Raw genomic sequence first — 22,033 nt, 5'->3', positions numbered from 1 at the left:
TCTCTAGAACAATGTTGTAAACAAAGTTGGATCACTGTCAAGAATCACAGCCTGTTTAAATTCATACCAGACATTATGAAATGTTCAGGAAATAGATGCAAACAGTGTTCATTACTATCTGCCTATTTACACCACGCAAGCAATATTTAAAAAAACCAAACCAAAACCACGACAGGTGCCAGCTTTGAATTTCCAGGCCAGGTTGAGCTCTGTAATTTTAAGAGACAACGAAATCTATTATACAGGAGTTACTGATCACAGATGATTCTGCCCTTTTCATTCAAAAGCGGGTACATTTTTTTGTGACTGTTGCGCCATAGATTATCTATTGAAAGTATTCGTTTTCCTCTCCATAAGCATTGGTTCCCAATTTGATTGGTCTTTCTCTATAGCCCTTAATCTCATGACAAGCTGCAGCCTTTACAGCTTCCTTTGAACTCCCAAATGGGCAGCCCTGTTAATTCAGAATGCACGGACCTGAACCCTCCGTTGCAAGAACGAAAGGAGAAGGTAATTGCATTTAGAAGAATGGCAAAACACACGATTCCAGTGCATTCTTAGTGGCAAAGAGAATCCTTTGCATATTTCCGCCCATGAACAGGCTGGACAGTAGGTTTCACTACACTGCAGTTAATTAATTTTGCTTAAAGGGGCTCTTTGAAAACCTGAGACCTGACAGGATCTCTCATGGCATAACAGCTCTGCAGTATCTCCACGCGGTCTGATGCTTACTGGTGATATACTCAACCACAAAGTCAGTTCCAGCAGAAAAATTGTGGCTCCAGGTGATGTTTGCCCAGTTACTGTTAGTGAAAGCTTTTACGTTCCATATGGATGATCCATTCGTGGCTGGTGAACAGGTTAGAACAGGAGTTAGTACTTTGGATTATACACACATGGATCTTAACCTCACATCTGGGTTTGACAAACTATTTCAAAGTTATTATGAATTAGAAAAGTTAAAGCCCCTTGCATTAGTTGGAGGATATTCCCTCCTAGCTAAGTATGCTACAGTGCTTAAGGCATGTTTTATTCATTGGCAAATTCAGAACCTGGCAGGTTCTTAACTCTGACCCTTCAGCCTTATGGGTGAGTTTAAACTCAAGAGTGCATCACAGCTTGTGTATTTAGGTAACTCAGTTCTTACATTCAGAGAGGCTTTGCCTTACACTATTGATAGACTAATGGCTGTATCATAACTACTATGGTCTAGCTAAAAGAGTGCCTAACCCAAGGTGAGAGAAGCACGCGCTCACTACCACAATCTAGAGGAGGGACTGGGAAAGAACATTTCCATGTTAATAATCTGCAAACTACATGTTGGATAATGCAATCAAGCTGTTCCTAGCAAAAACACAAGTGACTTCAAGTTGAGCAATGTCAATATTACTTTGGAGAGTGAGTAAATACCTCTTTATATTAAAGTAGAGCCAGTTACTGTAGCTTGCACCTGCAAAGTGACTTAGGGCTTGTCGGGTGTGAAAAAACACCCCCTCCCCCCGAGCACAACAAGTTTCAGCGCCGTAAAGCGCCGGTGTAGACAGTGCACCTCCCAGCGCTGGGAGCTATGCCCTTCATGGAGGTACTTTTTTACTCTCCCAGCGCTCTGCCGTGACCACACAAGCTACATTAAAGCACTGCCATTGCCAGTGTAGACTAGCCCATAGAAGAAATTACATTGTGATGTTTACATGACACAGTTGCACAGACTTTGGTGTAGCAAAGTAAATGCTAGTGATTTCTGACTCCATTCCTGTACTCAGCAGAAAAAATGTCATTCTTAAAAAATGGAAGATTTTTCCATAATATAAACGGATTGCAAAAGGGCATCTCTTTATCTGATTCTTCAGGGCCATGCGATCCCATTGGATGCACAATGTGCAGCCATGACAAATGGAGTAACTAGAGACTGCTGCAGAAACCCTGCCCCAGGAAATCACAATCAAGGCCCCAAGTCTGTGAAGACTCATACATGTGGTTAGCTTTATGCATGTGGGTGTCCAGACCCATGGAAGTCAATGAGACTACTCGTGTACATCAGTGTTTTTGCAACGTTGGGGTTCAAATGATATGCTGTCATAGCTGTTACAATGCTGCATAGTGTTGCTAACTCCCATCATTTTATCATTTATTGGGTTTTTTTGTTTGTTTTTTTAAAGCCAGCCCAGCTGCTGTACTCTGGTGATTGCAAGTGAGTTTCTTACCCTTCTTGTTGCCAAGAAAAGCTTGAAAACGTGCACTGAGTGCAGCCTAAAGGTTCCAAAACCAAAAAGGCAAACAAAAAAAATCCCCAAATTTATTATTTAAATAAAAACCTCATGATTTGAGGTGTGGGTGGGGGGAGTCTCTCACAAGATTTTTGAACAGTTGGGACTGACAATTTTGGGAGCATAGCAAGTAAAATTTGGGGCTTTGGCCAAGGAATAAGAGGATGGAGCCAAATGAGAGAACAGTTTTTCAACATGTTCCTGTTTCAGAACACAGCAGTTTCTATTGATTGCTACATAGTGAGATAAATTCAACCAGGGCATCAGTAACCAGTGAGGTTATTGGGGCAGCATAGGAGAGGATTGTTAAGGCTTCAAGGATCGTTGTGTGGGTGTGTTCTTGTACTGATGCTGGAGCATATGGGACCCCATTTGTCTTATTGAATGACTTCCCAGAAGCAGAAGAGTGTTGTAAAAGGCTTAAAATTTTTTTTTAAAATGTGAAGTTTTTGCATTTCATGCTGAGTTGGCGATAATGGCCCATTTTCACAATTTTTCACTTTAAAATGGTTTGCATTCTGAGCATACAGCTTAAAATGTTCTCCAGTTTTGAATTTCATAATTCAAAATTCATTTAAGCTAAAAATCGATTCACTTAAAACAAAACAAAACAAAAACTTGCAAAAATGCTGATTTGGTCATTTTGTGGACACCTAACAAAAACCACATACTTTCAAATCATGAGATGATGGCCCAGAATTTGTTTCCCTCCTCTTAAAAAACGTTGCATTATTTTGTCACAGCACTGGTAATAAAATTAGTTGAGCCAACTGCATTAATATGCTTATGTTCTGGTGCATGGTTTGAGATGAACACTGCTGATTTCTTTAGCTTGTTGTGTTGCTATGAGTCTTTTTCAGTGTCACCTTTTCTGTATTGTGGTAGTACATACTGCTTCTGCGATACTGCCTATTTTCAATTACTGAGAACATTTCTCACGTAGTAATTTGTCTGGGACCTTTCTGGTAGCAGATCCTTTTATGCTGCTTAGTTGTGGAAATCCTGTGTAGCAACACTAGGCAGAAGAGTCTCTTTGGGGCTTTGGCCAAGGAATAAGAGGTCTGCATGAGAAAGTTGCATCTCTTCAACTTAAATTGGTGTATAAATTGATCTGGTTAAACCAGTCCAAACCCCTTATGAATGTTCTTTCTTCAGTTTGAGTAGCTTATTGCAGTTTAGCTTAAACATGTTCCTAATCAATTTCAGCGCAACTGATATGTGGGTGAATAGACCGGGGTTTGCATTGGTTTAACATCTTGAGTTAAACTGGTGTAACTTTATCATGTAGACAAGGCATTTAGCTACTCTAGGAGCTAGAGAGAAGCATAGGTTCTGTCTGCATCTAGCAGCCCCAATAAAGAATCCTCTTTATTTTCATTACTAATCAGTGTGAAGTTTTTTCCTCTATGAAGAACAACAACATACACATGTGATTCTTATCTGTACAGTTGTCTACAGGAGCTGAGTATTAACTATGAACTATTTTGATTGTATTAGCTTCTGCCACAAGCTTAGTGCACTTTTTAGATTAGTGAATACAAACGATAATGTAGTGATTTATCCGTAAGTACCAGTCTATTTACCAGAGATGCAATTACTGTAATTTCTTTTTTTAAAAAGCAACAGAGACCTCTCTCCATTTTCCCTGTCAATAGATTAAGGATATTTAGAATCCTGTTACATTAGAGAGACCATCCCCATGTAAATGCAGGATGTAGTCCTCCCAGCAGACACACATGATAAATTGATCCTGGCCCAAAGATGGAACTTGTCTGCATCTTGCAATTTTAAATACTTCCCCAAATTTCCCATGGGCTATATATCTAGATGGTACTACAAAGAGAGTGGTAAGCATAAACCAAAAGAATCCCATGCACAATAACGGGTCTACTACCTCAGTTGCTGTGCTTGACTTGAAGTGGAATTCTTTATTATTATAATAATAATAGAATCCCTTTTCTGAGATGGTAATAGAAGATTTAATAATACTTTGTGACCTTCTGTATTGTCTGCCACCTAATTATTTCAAATGTTTTGCATTTGTTAATTAAAATCACACCACTCCTGGGAGGGTGATGATATCCCCATTGTAAAGATGGAGAAACTGAGGTACAGTGAGTTGGATTAGAACCCAAACGCCCGTAAATTAATCCTGTGCTTTGACCCCTAGGTCCCATTCCCTCCGATTTCTTGCTAAGCCATCCCCAAAGCACTAAGAAGTCCTTCACTTGTTGGGTTAAATTCCATCCTTGGCTTGTTGTTTAAACCTGAGTATGGACATGAAATAGGTGAAAAGCCCAGCTACAGTTAGGTGGGCTAGAGGAAATAGGAAAGTGTAGTACCAAAGTCCTGCTTAGTGGTGGCTGTCGGAGCACTCTCCGTAGTGGTTGTAGTGCTGGCGACGGTTGTAGTGGTTGTGGCAGCTGTGGTGGTGGTGGTGGTTGTGGCGATGGTTGTAGTGCTCGTTAGACTGACTGTAGTTGTAGGCAACGAGGTTACAGCTGGGAGAGGGAAATGTAAAAACTGCAGTTTTAGAAGAGGTTATATCCTTAACTCTTGCCATCCCCAACGGCTAAATTCACGCACAAGAGAGAAAGCAGAGTGGCGCGGCACGACACAGAGAAAAATAGGAGTTGGTGGGAGAGGGGGAACAAACCGAACCATCTGAAATGAGAGAATGAAGCTTAGTTTTCATTTTCTTTCCATGTGCACATTTTTAGCGACAGTCATGCACTTCAGCGTCAGCAGAGGCGGGTGTGTGGGGGTGCCTGGAATCTCTTGGATAAAGGGACACGCAAAAAATTCCGTAGGTGAGTGAGAACAAACACGTGAAAAGCAGCAGGAAGTGGGTGAGCTCAGGCCCCAAACAAATAGCCCCCAGTGTTGTTCTGGGCTGACTGTTGGTTTTATTCCCTTTCCCATGGCTTAACAACTTGCCTCTCTTTTCGGCTGCTCTGCCTTAAATCCCTACCACCACCTCTACCCCTTTTGGATTTAAACAGCAAGAACTGGCATCATTGGAATGAGGGGGAAAAAAAAAAGGTGACCTACTTATGTTCTCTTGGAAGATGAACAGAAGGGCCAGTTTCTCCTCCCCACTTTACACCCAGTGTAACTGAGAAGAGATGTTAGCTCAGAGCAGTCAAGTCCCCTTTAAATAAGATTTAACGCTTAACAAAATATAATAATCCAGTTTGTCGCAGACGAGGCAAAGCAAAATTCAGTTATCGTAGCCCACCCCTGAACTAGACCAACGGCATTTCTGAGCTGACAGCATTCTGCCAACAGACACTTTAACTGTTTCCATTCTACCTCATCTTAAAGATGCTGGAGCCTGTTGGCACTGAAGAGGCATACGTAGGACGGGGATGCAGCTTTCTGTTTTAATCGGGTGGGGGATGGCTTCAGTTTTGCTTCCCCTCACCTGCCTTTTCTATTTATTTATTTAAGCTGAGGCTTGCATAGTCTAGGTTTTCTATAAGCCCATTTTCCCCTCACTCCATCCAGATCCCCCTTATGCTGTATTTCAGACAAGAAAGGGGGATCTAGACATATATAATGCACACATCCTGCAAGGAAGGATACACCCCTTTCTCGCCTAGTACCTCAATGGTTGTGATGCAAATCTAAAGAATACTGAACCCTATCGACGGATGGTCCAGTAGGTGGAAACTGGTGGTTTTTTCTGTGCTTGACACCACAGGCTGAGTTACGGTATTTAAGGACTTTCACTTTTTGGATTTGTCTACACACTTTTGATAAATAAGGACCCTAATCCTCAAAAGATTTGAATGGGAGAATAGGAGCCAGTGCCTTTAGCTAGGTAGATGACAGTAGATGGCCCTTGTTAATAGGAATCACTAGGTGAAATCCTGTGGCCTGTGTTGTGCAAGAGATCAGACAAGTTGATCACAGTGATCCCTTCTGGCCTTAAAATCTATTATAAAGGTAGATATGAGGGTTATTTTGCTATTTGGAGAAGCTTGTCCAAATGCTTCTAGCTATGAATGAAGGTCAGGCCATGTGAAATATTTGCACCAGCGTTGGATAACCTAACCCTCAAAGGGTTATTGCCTTTGGCTAAATTTGGATTTGGTCTAAAATTAAACAGCAATTGTCAGAATAATTCATCAAAAATTTGCTTTGTGATCCTTGCACTGAAGTGTGCTAGGTTTTTATAAAATTCTGCTTTGCTTATTCTTGTGATTTGGTGACATGCAATGCCTCTCCTGGTTATGAGTGAGAATTAGTAGAGGACCTATTTTAAATGTGACCTTTATCCAAATAAAACCAACTTTAAGGGAGGAATCTAAAAAGAGAGCCCAGAACAAAACCAGATCTTTGCCACTTCCTCATTTTCACTTTACCTGGGTCTGCAGTTTGGCAGGTCCTGTGCCCAGGCAGACCCCAACTGATTTCAGAGGGGCTCCCTGAGGGTCCGACTGCAGAACTAGGGCCTTATTTTGGTTCTTGAAAGAGATGCTTCTTTGCACATGACTCTGCTGCATTCCAGGGTCCCTCACTGCTTAAGAATCAGCATGTGCCTCAGTGGGCTTCCCAGAGACCCATAGAAGGGTTGTGTGCACATATTATGTATCTTGTTGGTTTCAAAGCAGCTAGATCCAAAGTAGGGTTACCAGATGTCCAGATTTTATAGGGACAGTCCCGATTTTGGGGTCTTTTTCTTATCTAGGCTCCTATTACCCCCCACCCCCATCCTGATTTTTCACACTTGCTGTCTGGTCACTCTAATCCAAAGAGTCCCACCCACAAAATATTTGTAAAACCAGAACATTTCCAGTGGTCCAAAATTTAGACTCTTAGAGCTCAGAGATGGAATAGAACTGTTAAATCACTCAGTGCATCTCCCTGCTAATTTCCCCTTACAGCACATTGCTGAATAAATACCAAACCGACATTGAAACAGAACTACAGCCAGCGTCATGCACAAGCAAAGCCATTGAAAGCCTCCTGCCACCCCCTTGGCAAAGGTTTGATTGATGTTGATGAAGAAGCAAGAATGCCAAACAACATGTGAGGCTATCCAGAGAAAATACAGTGTCAGAAACAGAGCTCAAGTCAAAGAACCACAGAACTTGTGCTTGGTGTGTATGAGACACAGAATAACACAGCCCTTCCTTATTTGATTAGGCCACCACAATACAAGTACCTCTTTGAGAGGAGAGGACTGCTCTCCTGCAGTTCTTCCTCTTAGCCAATTATAAGATCAGGGGTGTTTCTTATGCCCTGTGGCTATAAAATACAAAAGCCTGAACTGGGCTGAGAAAAATTAACAGCACTATCTCTGCAGATTCCTTGCATTTTTCTGAAGCTCAAGAGAGCAGTGTGGCTACTGGCGATATTAACTCAATTAACCCTAAAAGGACAACCTTCTGAATACAGAGTTTTGAACATACACAATGAAAACATCCAGAGTAGGAACTAATATTAGCTAATGAATTCTCACAACTTTCCTGTGAAGCACCCTTATCCCATTTTACTCGGGGGGGAAATCAAGGCAGAAAGAAGTAACTTGCTCAAGGACAGAGGAGTCAGTGGCAAAGCTGGCATTAGAACTCAGGAGTTCCTGCCTCCCGGTCCTGCTTTCATACCACTAGAGTGCGCCTCCTGCTAAATTCTTAAAGGTCTATTTTGCACCCAGTACACTTCCAGAGATTTAAGGTCTGGTCCTCTCAATGCCGCTTTCTTGGGGCTTGGGTTACTGACTTTGTATGAATGGCTCAGCACTGTATTATGCTGGCTGGTGTGTGTTTATTTACTAATCCTCACATTAGGCTATGATCCTCATGTATTTAAAAAACAAACAGGTGGAGTGCAGTTATCAGAGTGGTCCTGCAGCTGGAGGTGTCCCTCACATGCCAGGGTGATGGTCTAGTTAATAACAGTCTGAGCTGTGCCTCTCAGCTTCGGCCGACAATGATGACATGAAGTATTTGCCCAAAATGCGGTAACACCGTGATAGCTCCATTGGAAACACTACCCCAAGGTAGCGCCATCACATTGTATCAGGATAATGCAGTATGCAACTGCCATAAAAGTCAGTGTGAGAGATTTGGGGTGTGTTTGCAGTGCTTACAAAAATGAATCATCGTGTCGAGCCTGCGGCAGACTAGGGACAGGTAAATGCAGGATGCTTAGATCCTGAAACCCCATAGCTCAAAGAGACCCCAGATGGAGCTGTGAGAAAGAAGCAGGCTGTCAGGCAGCAACCCCATGCTGCACCACTAAGATCAAAAGTGAGAGGAAGGCAAGAATCCAGCTGGAGGAGCTGGGAAGAAGAGCACATCCCCAGGTTTGGGGGATTTAGTCTTAATCCGTCCGTGATAGGACCGATGATACAAAGCAAACACCTCATTTGGTTTTTAATATGAAATGAATCTTAAAGAATAGCTCAGCTGGTAATTTGGGAGGGAGGGGGAAAGGGGACATTTTCTGTCCTTTGAATTCTAGCCCTTAATGAGGGCTGACTCCAGACTGAAGGAGGATAAAGGGTGACTTTGACAGAGAATCAGAGCGTCTCTGAATATCAGGAACATTAAAGACACTGTCGGGCGATGGGCAGACAGGGAGTGAGTCTGAAATGAGTGGCAAGGGGGCAGTAAAAGCTACACTCATGTATTAAACCTTTACAAGTGTCAGGCTCTTGGGGATTTCAAAATGCTTTAACACTTTAACTAATCCTGTCCTGATTGAGAATATATCATTGTACCCAGTTGGCAGATACGTAAATGGAGCCACAGGGAAGTTAAGAGTCCAGGGGTGGGATTTTTAAAAGCACCTAATTGATGAAGGAGCACAAGTCCCATTAACTTTCAAGGACTTTCCAATAGGACCTGTGTTCTTAAGTCACACAGGTGCTTTTGAAAACTCTACTATACATTTTAGCCGGCACAAAATTATGAAACTTGGCAGCTTACCTTATTTAGCCACCTATGTATGGTCCCAGTTTGCAGGCTCAGTCAAGGATTTTAGCTACGAAGGCCAACAATTTCAAGTGGTGCCTCTGATCTTCAGTGCTCAATGGGAGACACTTTAAGTCTGGCTTTCAAAGTGCTGAGCATCGACTGCTCAGGTTAATGGGAACTGCAGGTGCTCTGAAATCAGAGGCCACTTTTGAAAAGTTTGTTGTGTAAGCTACTTAAATGGCAGGGCAAAATTGCACCCACCAAATCTGGAAGTCAACGTATGAAAATCTAGTGCTGATTCACACAAGTTCACGCAGCAAACCAGGAATAAAACACAGGCTTCCCTCTAGTTCCCCCAGTTCCATTCCCCTTGCTCTAAACCATTAGACGACCCACTCTCCCTAAAACATGGGATTAATAATGTATAAATCAGCCCTCCAAAGTCACCTCATAGTCAACTCATCTGAGGACAAACTAGGCTCTGATCCAAATAGACCCTGAGTTTTGTGACCCAGGCTTTTTTTCTCTTAAGCCGTGCACTGCCACTTCCCTCTACGGATACTAAAGATATGGTCAGAGGATGGAATCCCAGGGGTGTGGCACAGTTGCTCAAGTAAAATAGATGGAAAATGCAGCAGACACACTGGCTGCTGGAGTTAATAGGCTAATTAATCCAAAGTAAATGAGAGAGATTGGTACATAATGGTTTCTTCATGGCATGCTGGCTCCACTTATGCTCTTTGTTGGAACCTGCATACGCTAATAAACCCACCACTGTTTGCTCCCAGGATTATTCAGATCATCAGCAGGGATGGATCTTTGACAGGAGCCTGCACCCCATGTGACAAATCCATGTGAGGAAAAAGTTTGTCATTAGGCAGATGGGCCGTGTTCTGTGCTACAATCACCACACGAGAGTGGGTTTTATTTACGACTCCTCCACGCTTTGCCTCCTTTTGTGCTCCAGCACTAGGCTAGAGATTCATGGCTCCCTCCAACTCCACTGTGAATTCAAGTCATTTGAAAGCTGGGGGTGCAGTTCTGCATGTGCAGTGAAATATGACAAAACAGTGCACACCCATATTGCTCTTTAATTATTTAGGGAAGCTTTTAATGTGCTGTTAGGCTGTAATAACTGCTTTACCCCTGAGCATGTCTATAGCATCAGTAGGCTTAGAGAGAGTTCATGAATTTTTTATGAATTTGGATGGATAGCCAAATGTATTGCCAAGAGATTTTTCTTTCCTCGTGATTTTTAATTTTTTTTGCAACAGGAGGAAATTGTACAAAGAAAAAGAATTATACTAATTTGTTCCAAATGTAATAACTCTAGAAGATCCAGAAGCACAATCAAGTGGTGGGTTTGCATATTAGATTGCCAGATTGAATGGTCTGCAAAAAAAGAGAAGTCAGCAGTTCTCCACAAGTGCTACATTTCTGTCAATGTCGAGTGTTAATGACGGAGTTCTCCCCAACCCCGCTCCTTTTATGGAGGGGGAAAAAGGAGAAACCAACAAATATAAGCATTTAGCCATTTAAAATGTAATCCTTCCAAGCCTGGTGAAAGCTTCCAGTTCTAATCTGTACGATGCACAGACTGTGTTATATGGAGGAACAAAAATTATGTATGGTCCCAATCTTGTATGACTGAAGCTTTGCTATTGACAATAGTGCTAGAGAATCCAGCTCTGTGACCTATCAAATATTTCCTTCGTTCACTGTGTAAATGAGACCCTTTGGGTTTTATAAAGGAAATCCTTTCCTTTTGCTTTGCCCGTCTCTAGATTTGGCTTGGTAATGAAATGTAAACCTCACAAGGTGAAATTTTTGGTTTTTGCTTTGATTTCATTACACACTCACAACAAACATGAAAACTGGTGTGTTGGTCATCCCCCCAAAAAGGACCATTTTTGAGTGAAAACAGTTTGAGATTAGTAGTAGTTAAAGACAAATTTCACTGTAACACAGCACCTAAGGGACCTGCAAAATCCAGGTCGCTGAGCAGAGAGACGAGTCTTTAGAAGAAGGTCAAACAAAATTATACTAGAAACCTGTACTCGTTAGGAAGATAAAGAGCCTTCTAGGTCAAATGCAATTTAAATCAGGTGACTCCAACAATCTACTTGCCAGCATGAAACTACTAATCGTACACTGTGGCGCAAGGTGGAGTGATATTTTTAAGTGATACAAAGGCAGGGATTTGTTCTAGTCAGTCTTATGTATCACTACTAGTTACATTAGACCAGGGGTTCTCAAACTGGGGGTTGGGAAGTTATTACATGGGGCGTCGCGAGCTGTCAGCCTCTACCCCAAACCCCTCTTTGCCTCCAGCATTTATAATGGTGTTAAATAGATAAACAAGTGTTTTTAATGTATAAGGGGAGTCGCACTCAGAGGCCTGGTATATGAAAGGGGTCACCGGTACAATAGTTTGAGAGCCACTGCATTAGACTAAGGGACAAGTGGTCCCATTACAGGCCAGTAGATCACACACTGCTATGGGAAGAAACAAATACTGTTTGCCATTGAAAAGTCAGGAATGCAGTCTACAAGGTATCTGAGCTTAACAAGCGCATTATTTCAGTTACTAACATTTCTCCTCATTTCAGTTCAAACATAAGCAATAAGATTATCTTGGTAGAATACAACCCAAACCCAAACTCTGTCCGTCCCTTTGGTCAGTGAGAGCTTAGAATACACTATTCAAATGGCAAGGAATTCCAGCTCACTTCAGCAGTTTGAGAAATATGAACTGCTAAAATCATGATGACACTGCTGGGATGGAATAAGAGGAAAGATGTGATTTTAAGATTCAGCAGCATCCACCGAAGTTAGAAACGTTGGCCCTGGCCCAGAGAGGAATTTTAGATCCCCGCGAACTCTGTTAAACGAGGGTTGAAATGAGATTGTTTCATTGGTGCTATGAAACTATATGGGAAATGTTGTGTATGTTTTATATTCAGTTCTTCAAAGCTCAAAGCAGACCAATCTGGTACCCTTTGTTTTAGGAAGTGACAATACAGTAAAAGAAAGAGGTCTGTAAGTGAGGGAAGTTTGCAAAATAATATTGATTAAATAAACACTGCTGTAACAAAATAGAGGGGGGAGGGGGACATCTGTGAAGTAGAAAAGCAGAACCTAAAATACCCCATTTTGTGACTGAAAACAGGCCCTGTGTTTCCTGTCACATCTCCCATTGACATCCCATTTCCTTACAAGGAAAACCAAATGCCCCTCCTTAGTGCTGTGTCCACAAAGATAAAGCATGGCTTCTTACAGATCCCTTTAGTGCATGCAAAAATGGGTGCTGTCATCTCAGATCAATAGCTCTTCATTGGCACAGAGCATTTGAGATGCATTTGCTGGCAGACATGATCCCATGTGCTGCTCATCTGAATCGCCCAGGCTTGATCAGCCTGGCTGCAACAGCTTCTGCAAAAATCTGCTCAAAATGCCCTGCTCTGAAAAAGCCATTTCTCTGAAAGTTGCACGCCAGTGATGCTGTTGCATTTACAGAGGGGAAAACCCCTCATTTGTAACCCCCCCCCCAAAAGTTTCAGAAGTTATGCTTTGGCGTTTGCTATGTTGACACATTTTGGGTAGTTGGGGATTTAGGTTTCCTAGAAAGCAGGCAGAGACTCCCTTTCAAAAGAACATGGTTTCTCTGTATCTCAGTGTTGTTACGGAAATATGCAGTAGAGGGCAAAGCCAGCAAATAGCCTAACATGCAAACATGCATAGCTGCCGCACAAACATTATTATTAACCCTTTCAATGGTAGCCTGGGAAAGAGAGAACTATATAGCTGCTGGCCATTGGAGAAATACAGTGTGTCATGTACATTGCAGTGTTCACATGTAGAACTTTGGCTGCGCCAAGCATACCCACAAGTAACGCACCCCTGTATTTCTAGAAGGGAGTAACAGCTGCCAAAGAGTTGTACAGGAATTTTCAGTGTGTAGTGCCATTGTTTGTGTAAAATGCTGCATAATGAAAGGCGAATACACCCTCGGTACCTGGGGGTGTGTTTATATATGATACTACTGAGCATTGTCACATGCATTCTAAGGATAAACATTAATTAAGCTGCACGTAACACCCTCAGGCAGTATGAATGCAACGTATTGTCCCCATTGGACAGAATGGAGGATGGAGATGCAGAAAGGTGAAGCAGTTGGTGCAGAGTTGGGACTACAACTCTGGCTGTCCCGCTGCTGTGCTCTAACAACAAGGCTGCACATGGTTTTCTCTGTGTTGGGCCCTTCTGCAGCAATAGCAGGATTAAGTGGGTTTCATTTAGTTTTCTGATGCTAGCTCTTGCAGACCATTAACAGGGGTTGAGTACTGTGCGGAAATGCATTGATGCTTGCAACCTTAATTGTAGTAGCATAATATTTTCTTCTCTCTGCCTGTGGTGCTTTGTTCTCCACACCAGTGTTTCTTACAGCCAATTTATCCTCTGGTTTGCTCATTGAAAGGGTTAACATAGTGCACGCTTAAGTGCCAGCACACCCTAGAGACAGCCCTTGACTGTGCATTGCCCCATTCCTGTTACCTCCTCCTCCAGTTGGTACGGTACCTGGGGTTGGAGTGGCTTCAGAGTGCAGCGCCAGGTATAGGGAGGGGAATACAAGGACAGCAGAGAAGAGAGGGGAAGAGAAAACAAAGGAATATATAAAACCACAGCACATTAGTGAGACTGGGGATCAGTTATACACACAGTCACCAAAGGTTTTAAGAGAAAAAGAAAATGCATTAGCTGCCCCCCAGCAATCACCTTTCTGTGCATACTAACTATAGCTATTTGCATAGGACAAAGAGAAGGAAGATTCCCTTTGAGTCAGAGATAAATCATCATTCCCAGTTAAACACATCCTACCTCGCCAGCAAATGGATGCTAATGGTCAGGTTCTGTCCTGGTGTGCGGCTTTGATTAAGTAAAGCATTCAACCATGTGCTTACATCTCATTCAAGGGAGGACAAAATTGGACCCTCCACGTTCAGCTTGCTGTAAAACCCAACTTCAGGGCATATGATGTACATATGGTGAAACTGACCCAAGCTGTTGTAATCAATTAATCAAACAGAACTGTGTTTAATTTTACCCTCGTGGTTGAATGCAGCCTGACAGAAATGGAAGCAACATCTGGATAAGTTTATTTATGACTGAATCTAGTACCCATCTCTGAAGACAGAACTAAAGCAGTTGATTTCAAGGGTAGATTTTCTGAACCTTCTTCCATTGAGTTCCAAGTTCTTTTTAGGGGGTCTATAGCAGGTATGTAAAAAATCAAACTCATTTAAAGCTGCTAAACAATGCTCTACTTCCTGAGGTTACGTGCCATTCATTAATAAAATCCTGCCCAACCTAGCCTTGTGTTAGATGCATACCAGCTCTCATGTTCTAGGGCCAAATCTGCTCGCCTTACTCATGGGGCTTCAGTGAGACTGCAGAAGTAAGTGAGATGAGCAGATCTCACCCAGACTCTTTGTTTTCACTAATGGATAATGGATTGGTTGAGCTGTCAAAGCCCACTCTCAATGAGTGCCATTGTCTGCCTTTACCAAGGAAAGGGAAACTTGCCTTTTTCAGGCTGACAATTCACGGCCTGTAGTTACAGCTGAGATAGTTATTTCTCATTCTGAGTAAGGAGAAGGAAAGGCAGTGCATCTCAGGCAGCACTGTGGAACAGCTGTGGGCAAACACCACCGATCTGTTAGGAAAGTATAACTATCTGGGACCCAGCAAAGTGAATAACAAGTGTATGTTGAAGGAACAAACCTATGGCATGTTATCCATATCCAGTACCTGATCTCTAAGCAGGACGTTCATGGAAGCCTCTGCGTCAGAAAAATACAATGCATGGCAGGGACCCACTCTACTGAACGTCAGTTTTGCCAATATTACAATACTGTGTAACAGTTCTGGAGCCTGTCTGCTTAAAGACACGTAGGAAGCCTTTCATTTTTACTGTATTTTCAATCGGCTACTTTTCCCACCCACCACAATTAAGGAGGAAAAAGAAAAGCAAACACCCATTAAATAAAATCGGAAGTTTAATTGAATTGTATGTCTGTCAGCGAATGCTATAGAAGGGAAAGAGCCAGCTTTGTCTGTCTTCCATCCCTAAGGGCTCCTGACCTTTCACTCCATTTGATCGATGTCTCACAATGGGCGTTTTATCCTATTATGAATCTGAGAGTTGTGGTTGTTTCCTTCTGCGGGTCGTCTGTTGATTGCTGGGGTGATGGGAAAGTGGCACCATGCCTCCCCCAGCCTGTCTCTGCAGTGGCTCTTAGGGTTTTGTGGACTGGAGAATGCATTTGTTTTATAACTCTCCTTGCACCAATAAAAACAATTTAAGATTGGCAGAAAATAGATGGGCACTGTTGTGTGATGCTTAGCACAGGGGAGTTGCTAGGGTGAAATAGCTACTGTTGGTGCTGTGATTTGAATATTCCAAAGACCTAAAAACGTAATACAGTTGGGGGTTTATATTCAGAAAGCACTTTATCCAGATAAGCATGGGGCCTAACCTAATGTAGGTTATGATAGCTCACCACAATAAATGAAATCCCTGTTGGATGAGGGATATTGATAAAGGGTTGTCAAGCAGCATGGTTTTGGTGAAAAAAATGGTTACTAGCCTTTCCATAACTGTTGTACTTCGCGACGTGTTGCATATGTCCATTCCAATGTACGTGTGTGCACACCCCAAGCATAGTCACCTAGAAATTTTTCCCTCAGTGGTACCCGTCGGGTTGGCTCTGGTGCCCTCTGGTGCAGTGCGCTCATGGCACTGGTATAAAGGGCCCAGCTGATCTCGCACCCCCTCAGTTCCATCTTTCTGGACAACTCTGAAAAAAGGGCAGGAGGGTGGGTCTTGGAATGGATATGTGCAACATGTCTCGAAGAACAACAGTTACGGAAGGGTTAGTAACCCTTCGTTCTTCTCTGAGTGATTGCACATGTCTGTTCCAATGTAGGTGACTCCCAAGCAGTTGTATAGGTGGTGGACTCGCAGTTCGCAGACATCCTGACTGCAACATAGCTCGAGCGAAACTGGCATCATCCCTGGCCTGTTGAGTGATGATGTAATGAGTAGAAAACGTATGCACTGATGTCCAAGTCACTGCTCTGCAGATGTCCTCCATAGGGACATGGACCAGGAACACTGCTGATGATGCTTGCACCCTTGTGGAGTCAGGATAGCTTGTGGTGGAACACCTGCCTGCTCATAGCATGTGAAAATGCACAGTGTGATCCAGGAAGAGATCCTCTGAGTCAAGATGGGGAGGCCTTTCATCCTGTCAGCTACCACTATGAAGAGTTGGGTGGATCTACGGAATGGTTTGGTCATCTCTGTGTAGAATGCTTGGGCACTTCTGAGGTCCAGAGGGTGGAGATGTTGCTCCTCCCTGTTCATGTGTGGTTTCAGGTAGAAAGCCGGCAAGAGGATTGACTGATTTCTGTGGAACTGCAAAACCACCTTCAGGAGGAAGGCAGGGTGAGGGTGCAGCTGCACCTTATCCTTAAAGAAGATTGTGTATGGGGGTTCTGATGTAAGAGTGCGGATGTCCGAGACCCTTCTTGGCTGAAGTATTAGTCACCAGAAAGGCCACCATCTGGGAAAGGTACAACAGGTGGCACATTGCGAGCGGTTCAAACGGAGGGCCAGAAAAGTTTTGACAGGACCAGGCTTAGTTCCCATGGAGGGACTGGCTCTCATATTTGTGAGTAAAATCTTTCTAGGCCCTTGAGGAAACAAAGAGACCTCTCATGTAAGAAAACAGAACGGTTATCCATCGGGGGGCGGAATGCTGAAATCGTTGTGAGGTGTACCTTAATCGATAACCCCTATTGTTTCAGGTGTAACAAGTACTCAAGCATGGCCTCTAGTGATGACTGCATGGGTAAGAGACCGTGTTGGGAAGCCAAAAGGAGAACCGCTTCCATTTAGAGAGGTATAAAGCCCTGGGAGAGGGCTTCCTGCTACCTAACAGGACCTAGCAGACCTGCTCCGAGCAGGCCAGCTCTATGGTGTTTAGCCATGTAGCTTCCATGCTGTCAGGTGGAGGGCGCTGAAGTTCAGGTGAAGCAGTCAACGGTGCTCCTGGAAGATCAGGTTGGGGAGTACAGGGAGCAGCATCGGAGCGGCCTAGCAGCATGGTGAACCAGTGCTGACGGGACCAGGCTGAGGCTATGAGAATGACCCACGCCCTGTCCAGCTTATTTTCAGCAGAACCTTGTGCATGAGCAGGATAGGAGGGAAAGCACAGAATAGGTGCCCTGTCCACGGGAGCAAGAAGGCATCCATAAGTGAACCCTGGGCTGTGACCTTGCAGGGAGCAAAACTAGTGACGCTTTCTGTTGAGTCTGGTTGCAAACAGGTCTATGGGGGAGTCCTACACTGCTGGAAAATATCTCTCACGATGTCTGGGCAAAGGGAGCCACTCATGGTGATTGGAGAAAGATCTGCTGAGGTGATCTGCCAGCTTGTTCTGCGCTCCCGGAAGGCGAGAAGCCTGAAGCTGGATTGAGTGGATTATGCAAAACTCCCATAAGCAAATTGCTTCCTGACACAGGGGGGAAGGGTGAGCTCTTCCCTGTCTGTCGAGGTGGAACATGGTTGCAGTGTTATCCATGAGCATTAGTATGCTCCTTCCTGCAACGCGAGGTGATTGCTGTGAGCTCTCTGACGTTGATGCTTTTCCAGGGACCATTGGCCTGAGGTCGTAAGTGGCCCCAGGTGAGCTCCTCAGCCTAGATCTGATGCGTCCGAGATCAGGGATAACGAAGGTTGGGGCTGGGTGAAGGGAATGCCTATGCAAACCATCAGAGGATCCAGCCACTGACTGAGGGAAACAAGGATAGGGGAACACATGTGAGAACCAAGTCTAGATGGTGGTGATTCGGCAAGTATGCTGAGGCCAGCCAAGCCTGAATGTGCCTGAGGTATAGCCTGGCATGCTGCACCACGTACGTGCATGAGGCCATGTGACCTAAAAGCCTGAGACAGAAATGGGCTGTCATAATGGGGTGGACCTTGACGTGCGCTACTAGTCATATGATTGCCTGAAACCGGCATTCTGGGAGGGAGGCTGTGGCCTGGGTGAAGTCAAACATCGCTTTGATAAACTCTATCCTCAGCACTGGAGTGAGGATAGATTTTTGCTTGTTCATTAGCAGATGCAGGGCCTGGAAAGTTGACTGAAATGAGGTGGATAATGGACTTTACCTGAACTTCGGACTGACCTGACTAGCCAGTCATCCAGCTACGAGAAGACTTGCGCTCCCTGTCTTCTCAGGAAGGTCACCACTACCGCCATGCACTATGCAAACACCTGTGGGGCCGCCAGCAGGCCGAATGGATGAACCATGAATTGGTTAGTGGGCCTGGCTGATGACAAACCTGAGAAAACTTCTGTGGGCTTGGAAAATTGAAACGTGAAAATAGGCATCTCTTAAATTGAGGGTGACGTACTAGTATCCAGGGAGGGGATAATGGAAGCCAGAGAGACCATGGGGAACTTCAGTTTCTTGGGGCAGCCGTTGAGACAGTGGAGGTCTAGACTAGGTCTGAGACCACTCTTTGCTTTTGGAATTAGGGAAGAATGGGAGTAAACCCCCTTCCCTCTTAAATTCTGTGGAATCTTTTGCACAGCTCCCACTCTGAGGAGGGCTTGTACCTCCTAAACTAGAAACTGCTTGTGAGAGGGGTCCCTGAAGAGGGACAGGGTGAGAGGGTAGAAATAAATTGGAGCGTATAACCCACTTCCACAGTGTTCAGGACCTAATGATCCGTGGTGATATGAGACCACGCTGTGCTGAAGGGGGACAGACAGGGGTGCTGGAACCATTTGTATAGTGGGGGTACTGAGAGCCAGTGAACCAAACTCTAAACCCTGCATATGATGGAAACCCCTTCAAGCCAGGGAGTGCAGCAGCACCCATAGTTCCAGCACCTATGGGGACAGGTGGTTTGAAAATAAAGTCTGGTGAGACAGGAACTGGTATAATACCCTTGACTGTCCCATCAAGAGGTCTGCTTTGAGCCCCCTGGGTGTCTGGGAGGGGCAGATATTGACAGTGAGGTAGACAGGAGTGACTGTGCCTAAAACCCCTACTCCGTTTCCACTGCAGGTCTTGACCGGGATGATGGGGCCCTGGTATCAGGGGGAACCCCCAGAGGTTCCAAAAGGGCCACTGTATAGGCCTTTGACTGCTAGGCCAAGCGCTCCATGGCACTCCTGTCCAGGATCCACAGCGGGGTAGGGATGGCAGGAGGGATAATGAGGGCTCCTCAGACGAGAAGGGTACCAGCCAACCACCAACTCCGACAAGCCTTCCTCCGGGATCCACGGAGGTGCACTTCCCACCAGTGCTGGAGATGGGTGCTGGGGCGGGGAAGCTTGCGCCGAGACCAGCAAGGACGATTTCCCTCTAGGTGGTACTGCGGAGCCTGGAACTGGATAGCAGCTGGAGGTTACCCGTTCCCTCCTGCCTGCCGGCACCAATGCTGCCAACTCTTGTACAGCTGGCAACGGTGGTACCGAGAGCACCAGCAGAGCTCTGTCTGCAGCAAATGCCTCCAGAGTGGATGGCACCACAATGGCGCCGGTGCTGCACTTTCCCGCCAGTGCAGACGGCTCATCTGGAACTGGACTTAACAGTTCCTGTGTATGGGTTGGAGTTAACAGTGCTGCCTGCCATGCCGAGGCAGAGGAGTGTCCTGACTTTAGTTGCCCTCTGCTGTGTTCCCCATGCCTGGCCTTCTTTGGAGTTGGGGAACATCCCCTCTCAGCCGGCTGCTCTCTATGCTGCTTTCTCTGCTCCAGGGATGGCGAATGGTGCCAAGACTCCCGTAGACTGGGAGGAGTGCTCTGCACCAACGCTGAGGTACTCAGTGGCGAGTCCGAGTGGCTCGGCTCAGAGGAAGGTCTGAGCACTCCTTCCATCAATAGGAAGTTTAGCCTGGCCTCTCGGTCCTTCTTCGTATGAGGTTTAAACTCATGGCAGATCTGACAGCGATCCCCGATATGAGCTTCCCCCCGAGCACTTTAGACCACTAGAGAGCGGGTCGTGCAGAGGCATAGCCTTGTTGCAGGAGGCACAGGGCTTGAAGCCTGGTGACAAAGGTATGCCTCAGCACTGGGGACAGGCCAAAACTCCGCTAAGTTACAGAGAAGTGCCAGCAAAACTAATAATTATTTACACTCTATGTACAGTATGAAGAAAAATGGAGAAAAAATGAAGACCACTGAGAAAAGCTTGCTGCAGCAAGGAGGGTAGTTCCAGTGACCGTCACCGGTGTTCAGAAAGAACTGATGGGGCGCAGGGTCGGCCTGGCCCTTTCTACCAACACCATGGGGCGCCAGAGCTGACAAGTCACCACTGAGAGAGAAATTTCCACCAACTGTGCTTGGGCTGCGCGCACACCTATATTAGAATGGACATGTGCAATCACTCGAAGAAGAACTGTACTTGACATCTGTATCTGAAGATGGTTGTTGCTAGACTGGGTCAAGCTGTAGCATGCAGTAGGCCTCGCAAAGAACACAGGATGCCAATTATGGGGCACAGTTGTTGACTACACTTTCTCTTTATAGGCTGGCAATAGCTCAGTCCAAGAGTGCCAACCCACCTTGTTTCTCTGTCAACAGAACCCTACCCAGAGTTATACAGTAGTGAGCTATTATACTTCAGAGATTGGGCACCCTAAAAGTAAGAGAGGCTGTTCCCCATGTTCTACATAGTGGCATAGTCTCAGAAATGCACTTTGTAACTGCAAAGAAGAGAGAAAGCTATTTCAGAGGAATTCCAAGACCTAGGCAAATACTGTTTGATAGTTCCCTCTGGTGGTTATCTGAAGTGTACACTCTCTTCCAGGAAAAAGAGAGAGCTCATCTCAGTAGAAGCATCTCTATGGATCAATGGCACAGTCTCTTTGGGGGATGGATTAAGTGGACCCTCCCACCCCAAATTTAAACCTTGTCAGCTCTGATTCTAACCACTAGACAACAGCACTGTGTCTCTTTGATTGTTTTCCTAGTTATACCGATAAACTAGATCTCCTGACACTGGCTGGGTCAAAGTTTTCTCCTCTTTGCTGGACCCTCCTTAGGCAAATGCCAAAATACTGTATGTTGTAGCTTTTGAAGGTCAATTATAAATATCCTGGTATAAACCCCACTGTTAATGACTAAACACACAGTGATTGCCAAAACCCATTAATTAACTTGGATCTTTTCCTCACTCCCTTCATTTCTTTTGCCAGATTGAGTGCAATGCCCCAACAGCCTCTCCTTCCTGCCTCTGGGCTAGTACCTAGGGACCAGCATTCCCAATATACCCTGACAGCGTACCAGGTTGGGCAGTGAAATCCAGGGGAGGTGCTGCTTCTCATTAGATCTAGCCACTTGTCAAACTGCAGGGATTACCTAGCAGCCTGCCAATGGTTAGATCACCCAGCTATGTTTTTGTATCCCACTGATCCGTCCTCGCTGGATCGCTCTGGCCCATTGTCTCCCAGGCATAACATCGACACAGCAGTATTGTTCAAAGAGGTTTTTCAATGTAAATACTATTAGTGGAATCTGCACTGAACATTTCTGTGGTGAACTCCATGTGGAGCTACAGTAAAAGGGTCATAGAAATGTAGGGCTAGGAGGGATCTCAAGAGGTCATTTAGTCCAGCCTCCCACACTGAGGCAAGTAAAATTGGTTCTAGACCATCCTTGACGGGAATTTTGTCTGACCAGGTCTTTAAAATTTCCATTGCCAGGGATTCCACTACTCCCCTAGGTAACCCTTTCCCATGCTTAATTATCTTTGTAGTTA

At 44.7% G+C, this 22,033-nt stretch overlaps 1 protein-coding gene and 1 long non-coding RNA gene across 6 annotated transcripts in view; one reads left to right on the top strand and one right to left on the bottom strand.

Moving 5' to 3' along the window:
• The window catches only part of NFASC (neurofascin), a 175,435-nt gene that overhangs the window by 19,845 nt on the left and 133,557 nt on the right, over window positions 1–22,033 (bottom strand). Inside the window, exons 29-31 of one of the 5 annotated variants that reach the window (XM_045015423.1) lie at window positions 13,772–13,786; window positions 4,610–4,768; window positions 733–849 (exon numbers count right to left, since the gene is read on the bottom strand). The exons of the other annotated variants lie outside the window; for them this stretch is intronic. Of the exons in view, the coding sequence (XP_044871358.1) occupies window positions 733–849; window positions 4,610–4,768; window positions 13,772–13,786 (291 nt within the window). The remainder of the gene's footprint in view (window positions 1–732; window positions 850–4,609; window positions 4,769–13,771; window positions 13,787–22,033) is intronic. 5 annotated transcript variants of the gene reach the window in all.
• The window catches only part of LOC123369631, a 108,697-nt gene that overhangs the window by 58,154 nt on the left and 28,510 nt on the right, over window positions 1–22,033 (top strand). The window lies entirely within an intron of this gene.

The sequence above is a fragment of the Mauremys mutica genome, chromosome 4 (genome assembly GCF_020497125.1).
Source record: "Mauremys mutica isolate MM-2020 ecotype Southern chromosome 4, ASM2049712v1, whole genome shotgun sequence".
NCBI classification, from domain to species: Eukaryota; Metazoa; Chordata; order Testudines; family Geoemydidae; genus Mauremys; species Mauremys mutica.
The sequence above is the reverse complement of the archived record's forward strand: the minus strand, read 5'-3'. Positions and strand labels throughout refer to the sequence as shown.